At 39.4% G+C, this 12305-nt stretch overlaps 1 protein-coding gene across 2 annotated transcripts in view; it reads left to right on the top strand.

The window, feature by feature from the left end:
• Window positions 1-12305, top strand: part of LOC113156499 (dynein heavy chain 9, axonemal) — a 107380-nt gene that overhangs the window by 34105 nt on the left and 60970 nt on the right. Inside the window, exons 34-43 of one of the 2 annotated variants that reach the window (XM_026351675.1) lie at window positions 675-885; window positions 963-1090; window positions 1428-1536; window positions 2648-2795; window positions 4534-4708; window positions 5526-5699; window positions 6500-6707; window positions 8013-8178; window positions 8891-8993; window positions 10268-10507. In XM_026351675.1, coding sequence (XP_026207460.1) covers window positions 675-885; window positions 963-1090; window positions 1428-1536; window positions 2648-2795; window positions 4534-4708; window positions 5526-5699; window positions 6500-6707; window positions 8013-8178; window positions 8891-8993; window positions 10268-10507 — 1662 coding nt within the window. Of the gene's footprint in view, window positions 1-674; window positions 886-962; window positions 1091-1427; window positions 1537-2647; window positions 2796-4533; window positions 4709-5525; window positions 5700-6499; window positions 6708-8012; window positions 8179-8653; window positions 8779-8890; window positions 8994-10267; window positions 10508-12305 lie in introns of those variants that run through there. The other variant, XM_026351676.1, reaches the window with a different exon arrangement.

Raw genomic sequence — 12305 nt, 5'->3', positions numbered from 1 at the left:
TGTTGCTTTTCATGACTGACAGTGTTCCAGTCAAACACCAGCTGTCCCTTTTAAAATTTTAGTTTTCCTAAATAGTTATATATATATATATAGATCTTTCAGCTGTGTTACGTAATTCATGTGTATTTATTTTAACATCACTATTTATTTTCTATTGTGCTCTTTAATCTTTTGAAACAGTGTTGCTACACACTTGTGCCGTAATCACGGTTTAGCAATATACTAATCTATGTAATCATAGTTGAGGGGGTAAAATATCTTATTATATAAGTATAATAATAAGTAGTAGTAGTAGTAGTATTTTCTACCATAAGTTAACTTTTTTTCCTGAGTTTCCTGAAAGAGTGGAGTGTTCTTTCAATTGTGCAAACACAGAATAATGAGGATGCAGATATCTGTCCTTCCACTGCTGTCATTTTGTAGTCTGTGAACAATGTACCAAGCTGCTGTGCTGCACTACAGTGCTTCACACCTCCTTGTCATTCTGCATTACATTAAATACGCTGTAAACCACAACATTAAGGGTGAGATATAATGAATGCTGATGTGGAGCTGTCCATGAAATGTTATCATCCTGTAAAAGGGTAAAGGGTGTATATTTATACAGTGTCACCAGTGTCCTATATGTGATGTAAACAAAGAATATTGTACAATTTTTATTCTGTGTGTGTTAGGTGGTGCAGCTGGAGGAGCTTCTGGCGGTGCGTCACTCTGTATTTGTCATCGGAAACGCAGGAACTGGGAAGAGTCAGGTGATGAGATCACTTCAGAGGACCTATCAGAACATGAAGCGCAGACCTGTGTGGGCGGACCTTAACCCAAAGGCTGTGACCAATGATGAGCTTTTTGGGATCATTAACCCAGCAACCAGAGAGTGGAAAGATGGTACTGAATCCTACCGAAGTGTTTGATTAAACAGTACCTGACCTGAGTAAGACAAATGTTATCTCTTCTCCCTACAGGCCTTTTCTCTAGTATAATGCGTGAACTCGCCAACATTAGTCACAATGGACCCAAGTGGATTGTTCTGGATGGAGACATTGACCCAATGTGGATTGAGTCACTCAACACCGTCATGGATGACAATAAGGTCTGGGCAAATTGAGTATGTGTGTGAATGTATTGAGTGAGCCCTTTGCTCAGTTTCAAAATAACATTTTCACTGCCTGCTGCTCACTAAACCAGCGCTCTGAAATAAATAGGAAAATATGGTTGACTCATCACTCATATAAAAGAATAGTGAACTATTTGTACTATGTAGAGGAAGGAATAAATGACAGCGTCTGCATTCAATGCTACTATTAATGAAAAGAGTTCAGGATAGGATGTGACATAATCCAGGCTGTGTAAAATACACAAAAAGAACATTTTTTTTTGTGATACAGTGTCTGCATAGACTTTGTGTATAAGGTCTCTCCTCCTGTTAGGTGCTGACTCTAGCCAGTAATGAGCGGATCCCTCTAAACCCCACCATGAGACTTGTGTTTGAGATCAGCCACCTTCGCACTGCTACACCTGCTACTGTGTCCAGAGCAGGTAGTTACTTTTCTTTTCTTTCTTTGTCTTCTCCTTCTGCCTGGCCAGTTTTTAAAATATTGGATTTCTTTCTAATTTAGATGTCCTTGTAGCAGCTAGGTCGGGTTAAATGGGCATTTGTCACACACCCCAGGCCTCTAATAGGTTCTCAGTTCCATGTTCTACCTAACTGGAAATGAATGGTTGACTGTGTATCAAAATCCAGTTTTAGGACTAATTTGAAGCTGCACGAATCAATCAATTTTTACTAACATGGATAAAATATGTTCATATTACATCCACAAAAATAATCTAAATATGAAATAAAACTGACTATGTAATGCAAGGTAAAGATTTCTCCTGAACAAATCACCACTTCAAGAAGTGAAAGATAGATGCATTTTGGTTTTGACAACACAGATCAAATATAAATAATGCAACTCACATACTGTCCCCACACAATCACCTCCCAGTGATACTCCTACCCACCTCCCGACTTGAAGCTGGTCTGAACCTATTATCTTCCTAAATGGTCCTGTAGTGTTTACACATATAATCATGATGCTACCAACTGCTTTTGAGTCAATATTTATGACTTTTAATCCTGTAGTGTAAATGGAACAATGATGGAATATGGAGCAAAACGTATAGCCAATGAGATGTAGCAATAGCTTGCAGCTTGTAATAAACTATTTTTATCTCATCTCCATATCCTTCTGCAAATAGTGTAAGCCATGCCTTTTCAGTCTTTACTCCATCAACAGTGTTTTCTTGTCTTTTGTTTCTTGATGTAAAACATAGAACAGACAAGTTGTACTATAGCTTTATTTGGAAAAATGCCAAACATTCTCTGTTCTTGTCTAATATAGTGTGTAAAATAGTGACTATTGCCGCTATTTGTAATGCGATTAAGTAATTTATCATCAAAAAAATCCATAGATAAATCAGTAATGAAAATAATATTCCTACTACTTAACTTTTATACATATTGGATTGCACTGAATGAAACAAAAGAACAACAAATTACATGGGAAATTCAAAACTTCAAAAGACAGCTGTGACAGGGTATATACAGTATGGATGCAGGGAGGCCCATTTGTCTAAGTTTTATCATGAGAGCTCTTCTTTGCAGGTATCCTGTACATAAACCCAGCAGACCTCGGCTGGAACCCAGCGGTGTCCAGCTGGATTGACAGGAGGGAGGTACAGTCAGAGAAGGCCAACCTGACCATACTGTTTGACAAGTACCTCCCCGCTTGCCTGGACACCCTCAGATTAAGGTATGGGAGATCCTGAGCAGCTCCTTGTCACTATGAAATGTCACTCTAACAGTCATGCCCAGTTGACGTAGGACATTGGGGTGTGACATAACATGGAATGGGTGGGACTGTGCTAAAGTGGGTGTTATGGACCGGCACAAACAACGCCTGACTCAAAAGAACTGGATGCCATCCTACTTTCTATTGTACAGGACCTCTCGCCTCCTCCAACACCTCCATCACCACTGTTATTGGAGCAGACAACAGCAACAGGAAGCAGAGGAGTGAGACACAGGGGAGGAATATTTTGTCCACAATGTGAAGCCAAATTTGAAAAATGCACCACTGTACCACAGCTTGTATATTTGTCATGCAGTTTGCTAAAAGTAAACATGATTCAATTTTGTTTGGTTAAATGAAGCGATTTAAGAAGAATGCATAATGCATATACATCAAACCTGTTACCCACTGGCATTACCAAACCTTTGCATTCTTCATTTGTGATGCTTTTCCAGGCTTTCACTGCAGCCTCCTTCAGTTTTTTGTTTTGGGTGGCTACTCCCTTCAGTCTCTTTTTAAGCAGGTAAAATGCTCTAAGTCTGGAGACTGACTTGGCCAGTCTAAATCCCTCCATTTTTTGCCCCTGATGAACTTCTTTGTTGTTTTTGCAGTGTGTTTTGTGTCTGTTTTATCTTGCTACATTCTCACAATCAGTTTTGTTGCATGTTTCTTTAAATTGGCAGACATAAGGTTTCAGTAGACTTCTGAGTTCATTTTGCTGCTGCCATCATGTGTTACATCATCAGTCAAGATGGAGAAGCTATGCAGCCCAAACCATGACATTACCTCCACTGTGTTTCACAGATGAGCTTGTATGTTTGGGGTAATGAGCAGATTCTGTCTTTTTCCTAACTTTAGCCTTGCTATTACTTAGGTAAAGGTTAATCTTTGTCGCATAAGTTAATCAAACTTTGTCCCAGAATTTTTGAGGCTCATTTCTGCACCTTTTTGGCAAATTCCAGCCTGGCCGTCCTGTTTTTGTTAATGCTGTGTGGTCTGCATCTTCTGGTGTAGCCTCTGTACAGTTCTCACAATGTTTCTCTCACCAACTGCTGTTGCTTTCCTTAGTATTGTTCATTCGACACGTTACTTAGTACACCAGTGGTTTCTTTCTTCTTCACGAAATTTCAAATGGTTGAACGAGCTACGGGCAATATTTGTGCAATGGCTATGATTGTTTTTCCATCTTCTCTCAACTTTATAAATGCTTGTTTTTTACCCATAGATAGCTCTCTGGTTTTCATGATAGTTACACCAGGCAAAACCCAAATCTGAAACTGAGAGCAGACATTCAGTGCTATTTATTCTTATTGAATAATCAATGTAATAGGACTCACCTGGGCAACAAAACACTCCTGCCAGCCACATGTTCCAATACTTTTGCTCACATGAAAAATGGTTGGGTTCAAACAAAGGCTGCTATCTCCAAATATAAACACCTAGAAATTAAAGCTGAAATATTGATCTTCTGTCTCTTATTCATTTTCCATTCTTTTTGAAACCTAAACACATTTTTTTTTACAGTCTACAGCAAAAATAAAGGAACTGGCCTCACTGTTCCAATAGTTCTGGAGGAGAGTGTATAATGAACATGTTGTTGTTCTCTTTCAGGACAGTAGTTCTTTTCCTTACTGAAAGAGACACACAAGATGGTGCTAATGCCTGAATCCACTGATGTGATGCATCTGTCTATGCTCAGGTTTAAGAAGATCATCCCTATCCCTGAGCAGAGCATGGTCCAGATGCTGTGCTACTTGCTGGAATGTCTGCTGACTCCAGAAAACACCCCACCAGACTGTGCCAAGGAACTTTATGAGCTCTATTTTGTCTTTGCTGCCGTCTGGGCCTTTGGGGGAGCAATGTTCCAGGACCAGGTACTGCGTGAGCCTCTGGGCACACTTACTTATGTGGATACGTTAAGATAGAAAAGAATGGGACAAGTGAAATGGCTGAATGTTTTTTTCTCTCCTCATAACTCCTTCCTGAAAGAGTTTTTTTGCACTTGCATTATGGATATTCTTTGAGCCCCGATGGCTCTTATGCAACTCAACTTTGTATCTCTATTTATAAGAAGTCATTTCAAAGTTATTTTCTGTTGAAGAAATGGCAGGTTTTTGAAAAAGTCGAGATCTCCATCTCAAAATGAAGTGGACTGGATTCCTGCTCAACAGCTCATAGGCTGCCTGAATTTAAATCGGCAGGCGAGCAGTTGCTAAGCAATCCAGTTAGCACCATACAGTACGCGCGTCCATCTAAGTTATGGGATAAAACTGCTCTCCCCTTGGTACAAATGTACTCCACTTGATTTACCCATCACAGATGCATTTAAATGCTAAGTGGTTTTATTGACTGGAGAGTTGGGTAGGAATAAAAGAGACAGGTATCAAGAGGTGGGGAGGCAGAGAGGAAGGCGAAGAACTGCCAGGCACCAGGCTACTTCACTGTCTGAATGAGACAGATGGATAGATAGGCCTCCCATCACTCATTTTCTACCCTTTTGCGGCTGTGGCTGGATTTCTATGTTTTTGCAAGTTATTTGTCCTCTGCTTTGTATTCACACCAGTAAATCAAACGCATGGATCTATAGCTACTGTATGGAGTAAAATAAAAAAAAAGCAGAGAGGAAGTCATTTTAGAGTATTGACTGCTTTGCCTACCCTCTGTGTCCCTGTGTGTTCTCTGTGAGTGTAGTTGGTCGACTACAGAGTGGAGTTCAGCAAGTGGTGGGTGACTGAGTTCAAAACCATCAAATTCCCATCCCAGGGCACCGTGTTTGACTACTACATCGACCCTGAGAGCAAGAAGTTTGAACCCTGGTCCAAAATGGTGCCCAGGTTTGAGATGGATACTGATACACCACTTCAGGTACAAAAGTTTAGTTTAGATTTAGTTAATCACGAACAATAAGCAACCTATTTATAGTTTTAAGCTGTATTTCTGTATAAACAACACAGGGTCTGTGCATATGAATAATGTACAGTAAAAGAAAAAAGAAGTTCCTATGAATTACAGGGGACTAGTAACACATTTTGAAGAATTTGTTGCAAGACATGAAAAATACATTTGTGGCAAATGTTGCAAAAAACAGAGTTGCATTAGGTTAGGGTTTTCAGAGGCCAAGCAACGCTTTACCATAGAAGCCAATGATACTGCCCGATTTTAGCTTATAACAGGAATCATTGAGTAACAGTAAATTGCAGTAGATAAAGACGAGAAGATGTTTGGGGTAATACAGAAATCACTTGAGTATAATATTTTTTCAACTGTTAGCACTGAGGAATTGCTGCTTATGTCTGCTTTATGTCATTGTACAAAAAATAAATTTTGTTATTTAACAATGTTCCCATCAAATTTGGAATCTTTTAACTGACAATATGTTTTTAACTCTTTAACTAATATATTACACATTTTTCAAGAAATTAGGTAAAATGTGTTGTCTATCAGTTGCTGTTCTGCCACAAATGTAGCGCACAGCTGAAAATTCAGAGACAAAGTCAGACTCTCACACAGGAGAAACTACCTAACCTGGGTTAGGCATGACATGACACACTGCAGATTATTCTGTCATTACCTGGACTCTGTACTAGTGGACATAGACATTTTCAAATGTTTTTTAGATTTTGTATATACCAATGTGTGTGTGTGTGTTTGTTTCCTATGTGCAGGCATGTCTGGTCCACACAACAGAGACCATTCGAGTTCGTTACTTCATGGACCGCCTCCTGGAGCATCGCCGCCCGGTCATGTTGGTCGGGAATGCAGGGACTGGGAAGTCTGTTCTGGTTGGTGATAAACTGGCATCATTGGATGCAGAGAAATACATGATCAAGAACGTCCCATTCAACTATTACACCACATCTGCTATGCTCCAAGGTAAAAGCTTTACATGACTGCTTTAGAAAGTATTGGCTCCTGATTCGATGACAGGAGTCTTTTTTAGTTTACGTAACATGTCAGGATTGCAGTCATAGATAAAAATTTAATAACAGTGCTGCCTTTATTAATGCCCTCAGCCACATTCTCACTTCCTTAAGCTTCTGCATGTTGAACCTTCCAAAAACAATATTCTTTAGTTGTTAACCAGCTTTACACACTTAATTGTCTATTCCTGCCTACTGCCCTGTTCTTCATTCCTCTATCAGCTTCCAAATTAGTTTTACTCACTCCTTGGTCAGATCATCCATTTCGCCCGGTGCAAGACTTAGTTTCAACCATTTGTACCTGTAACAGATCTTATTATCTGTTCCTGATATTCTTGTCTGTACCTTGAACTGGACCCTTCATGTGTCATGCAACACTTTATTTAATTTCAGTTTTAGCCTGTGTTGTGTCTAATGCTTGAGACCACATGGTAAGCAACTACCTGGGCATACAGAAAGCCAGACTGTAAGACTTCATGAAGATGGGACTTAGTACAAGAGCAGCAGTGACTGTCTTTGAAAAATTATGCCACACACACAATTTGGTATTTTCACAATCTTGCATTGAAGACAGACAGGTGAATGCTTAGGACTTGGTGTTGGAATTATCTGTGGAAACTGGTTACTGATCAGACAGTGTGAAGAACACTGAATGAGGTTAACCTCTACAGACAGCGTCCAAGAATAAAAAACATTGCTGACAAAATGGTAAAAACTGCTACACTTTGCCAAAGAACATGAAAAGAAGTCCGATGAATATTGGCAGCACATTCTTTGGTCAGATGAAACAAAAATAAATGACTTTGGATCAGATAGGATCCAACATGTTTGGCTTAGAGCTGGCTAGGACTACCACAGCAACTAAATAATACTGAATGTGAAACATGGTGGTGGGAGTGTGCTGATAAGGGCCCAAGAAGATGTAGAGGAGATGGCATTTATAGATGAGACTGTGAATGCAAGTTTCTATACCCAAATATGGAACAATCCAAAGTCAGTCTCAAGAACTTTGTTAGAAGAATTTCCAACATAACCCTATTGAGAGGTCTGAAACCAGGCAAACTGTATAGCCAGCTGAACTTTGTATTTTGGATTATTTAAATAAACCTGACTCCATGTTGGCTAAAAGGACTTTTAAACAATGGATCATGATCAAGATCTATCTTTGACAACTCCAGAGCTATTATTTAATTAGACATTTCTCTCTGCTCACCTTTTTTTCCCTACATCTCTGCTCCTTCATTCCTCTCCTACATAGCGGTGTTGGAAAAGCCTCTTGAGAAGAAAGCAGGACGTAACTATGGACCTCCGGGTAGCAGAAGACTGATCTACTTCATAGACGACATGAATATGCCTGAGGTGGATGCATATGGCACTGTGCAACCGCACACACTCATACGCCAACACATGGACTACAATCACTGGTAAAGTCTCTGTCATTATCACACAGCTGTGTAATATATATGTAAGAGCAAGCATGAGTACAGGCTTGTGCTGTTTGAATCAGGAACAAGATGACTATTCTATGTCTTTCTAGGTGAGAAAATACTACCATCAGTGGTGGAACTGTTTGTCACATTAATTGCCTAAATGATGGACAGTTTCAGACAATCTTTTCATGTATTAACATAGAAAAGGATCATTCAGATAATGGAGTGCCAGGAGCTTGTGGTATATTAACCTAATAATTCACACAAAGAGCTTTCCACTGCCTTCATTTTAGTATTCAGACAGATCTTCACCTTCGTATCAATATGCTACTGCAACTTTTATGAGAGTCAAAAGTCAAATGTGAGAGCAGGATTGTATGATTCCCCTTAAAAGGATTTTGTTGCTCATCTCTCTAACACAGTGAGGCCATTCTGAACATGGTTCCACTGTGTCAGACATAGGCTGACTGGCTTAGACACGGTCAGCCCATTAAAGATATGCTGGGAGGATTTCAGGTATGAAATTGAGAGGAAGTTGGATGCTACTGAGCCACGCCAGCTTAAGTAAGAGCTGAGGCGTCCATATCGGCAAAAGTAAGGGGAAGGTGTGTGTCTCTAAGAACCAGTGTGTGTGTGTTTATGCAGGCTCTTAAATAATGATTTCTTGCTTGCTTGTGTGTGTGTGTGTTTGTGTGTATATTCCCAGGTATGACCGTAATAAGCTGCTTTTGAAGGAAATACACAATGTTCAATACGTGTCCTGCATGAACCCTACAGCTGGCAGCTTCACCATCAATCCACGTCTGCAGGTACATACACACACATACAGCATGTCCTTGCAGCGCTTAGTTATGCACTTATTCCTTTTGCATGCTTGTTATCAAGACATTCATTTCTATTTTATTGTTCTATTAGTAAAAAAGTTTTAAAAAAGGTAATTAGTCCATGCATTCAGTTGTTGGGGCATTGAAGCAGAGTTGATTTGTTTTTGACAAAAATTTTAGAAAATGTAAATGGAGTCATGTCTCAATATTATAATTCAACATTTAGGAAATTGGTTTCTCTGAGAGAGGTGACACAATCTTTTCTTATTTATTTGTGCAGTGTCTCCAACTAAAGTAATTTGTCAAAACATATAGGCTTGGGAAAACACATGAAGGTGGAAAGCCCCAGTTATAGTTAATGTGTCTATTCAGTGTCAGTGCATTCATTTTTACGTTAATCTAATGTAAAGTTTTCATATATCCTGATTATGTCATGCTTTAGGATTAATGCATGAGTCATCTAAATATTAGATCCCCCCGGCCCCCCCAAGAAATAATCTCATCCAGGCTCTTTCTATAGCTGTGGCTCAGACTGGCGTTCAGGATGCATTTTAGCCCAGAACTGCTTTAGTGCTGTCATATTCTTTCGACATCTCAAGTGTGGCTCTTTTAAAGTCAAAAGTTGGACACCACATTCAGGCTACCTTCCACCCTGTCTGCCTCTATCTCAGACAGACGGATCTTTAGCTAAGACCTTATTAGTCTATTTAGAGATAGTGTCTCTATTACATAGTTTGCCCATACTTTAAGCACAGCTTATTTTTACACTACACTGAAGGTGTAAAATGTCATGTTCTGCACATACTGTGTATTAGTTCTAATTCCTTAAAGTCACAGTGAAAAGAAAGGTCAAGTATTTTTATCTTCATCTAACATATTTGCATGTTATGCCATACTGTAGTTTTTATAAGTAAGAAAGTATATTCAAGACTCCTTAAAACAGGTTTTAAATGATTAAAAAATGGTATTCAATCAGGGACTTGAAGACTGGAATACTGTTGTGTAAACATGCTCACTTATATAAATTTCACTAAAGTTGTAGAAACACTTGTCAACAGGACAGTCATAATTTGAGGTCAAACTTAAAGACAGTCATATTTTTATTTAAAAGGTACATGTGACTGTAACAGTTTATCTCCCCTTAACTGCTCCGAACACCCACTAAGTGACTTGTGCTTTGAAATTTGGAAGGCGACTGGCTGCATTACTGGTTTAGAACATAATGTTTACTTGTTTTTGCTGTCTCTCCTTTCTCCTAGCGGCACTTCTCTGTCTTTGCCCTTTCATTTCCTGGAGCCGAGGCTCTGAGCACCATCTACACCTCCATCCTGTCCCAGCATCTGAGAGGCGAGGGTTTCACTGCAGCCCTGCAGAAGAGCTGCCCTGCCCTGGTCCAGTTAGCCTTGGCTGTGCATCAACATGTCTCTTCTACGTTCCTTCCCACAGCCGTCAAATTCCACTACATCTTTAACCTGAGAGACCTCTCCAACATCTTCCAGGTGACACTTAGCAAAGACTAGAAAGAATATCCAGATAGATTTTTTTTAGAAAACAACCTGAGAGTAATCTTTTTACAGTAAAATGTCAGATGTTACTTGGAAAAAGTTGTGTGCCTCTTCACGTCAATCCCTTTTCCATTTCAGACACGGAGTTGGATATTATTCTCTGATTCTCTTTCTGTTTCTATGGCTCTGCTTCCCATGTGGAAAGAGCCAGGCTTCTGTCACTAATTTCTCATCTAAATGATTATTGATTTAAGAGCTGGGTCTGAAAGCTAGAAATAAGTCTCAAATAAGTGTAACAGAAAATAGAATGGATTTGCACTTCCACGGATATTAGTGATGATTTAATGTATTTAAATGAATATAATATCAGAGTGCAAAGGCTGTCAAGGGAGAAGCTTTTGCGGCAATATTTCTGTCAGAATCCTCCATGGTTTCATGGAGGGCTGGCTCTCTCATTTAACGCACTCCATTGTATAATTAATGCTTTAAGCCAGCCAGCTATAGGAACTTCATTTTTCATACTTCTATCTAGGAGTTTAGAAAGCAGCTCTAAGTTTTTACTATACTACGCACAGGAGGGGGAAAATGCGGGCTTAAGTATGCCTCCTTAAAAAATGAACTAATCAATCACTTTCACAATGGATAAAATGATGATGAAAAAGCAGCTTTTTGAATTTGGAAACACAGACTGTGCATTATAATTGCAGTTTCAAATATACAGGTAAAGGTTGACAGCAGGTAGAAAGTCAAAACAGGCAACTGGATCTGAAATGGGCCAAAATCAAACAAAGTTCAAAAGCCATACAACTTCCAGAAGAGGCTGACGCTAGTGTCATTAGATGAGCCAATAGTTGACACAGAAAATGATGAAGAATGATAAACATAAGCTTAAGGAAGTACAAAAACTGCCTGTTTTAACACTTCAACCACTAAATCTGGCAAATCACTGTGAAAAGTGTACTACTTTGTTGTTTTTTTGCTTTAATTTGTGCTCTGTCCCAACCACACAGTCTACAAAATTAAAAAAATTAAAAAACAGATTTTATACACCACAATTAGAGTTTCAGGTTACCTGGAAACTTTATTGATTTTCATTAAAACAAAATGTTTTCAGCATATCAACATATATAAGGGTTTTGTAATGATCCATTAGCCTTTTAGATTGACATTCATAACATGCCATTTGAACACAGGACTAATGTATTGTGGCTAACTCAAGTAAAATATAACCTCTCTGCTCCACTCTGTATCCATGAGCAGCTCACAGTTCCCATCCCTACTCTACATAGGGCAGGGTGGGAGGGACACTCTAGAGGAGAGGTGAAAGAGAAGCAGAATGGTAAAAGTAATGAAGGACTGGTATCTGATTTGCTTTATTTTAGCTGATACTTTAAAATATGCGTGGGTGGAGCTGATACCAATTTTAGTAATAGCACAGCAGGGAGTTCAGCTCCACCTCAACACTTTGAAGCCTGTGTTTGAAAAGGCCCTTCTGTTTTGTCAACATCTTTGTTGCACAGTGTCTGCAAAGTGTAACTGGATTTCCAGTAACCACAGAGAGGAAACTGTGGTAGAGATTTCTCACCGTTCCTCTCTGCACAGAGAGAATGCTACTCCTGGAACTTTTGAAGTTTTTCTGCCTACCTTATTCAGCTCCTGGCTCTAACACCTTAGGACAGGTGGGAGGAGGTGAGCAGGCTTGCAGCTCACAGCACTGCCTGAGTTGTAATTCCTCCACCGTACGTCTGTGCTTTTGCACCTTCAGTGCTAGTGGGAAAGTATTTGGTGTGAC

Source organism: Anabas testudineus, chromosome 19, assembly GCF_900324465.2.
Source record: "Anabas testudineus chromosome 19, fAnaTes1.2, whole genome shotgun sequence".
Taxonomy (NCBI): Eukaryota; Metazoa; Chordata; class Actinopteri; order Anabantiformes; family Anabantidae; genus Anabas; species Anabas testudineus.
Note: the sequence above shows the minus strand (reverse complement) of the source record. Positions and strands in the feature narration are given on the sequence as shown.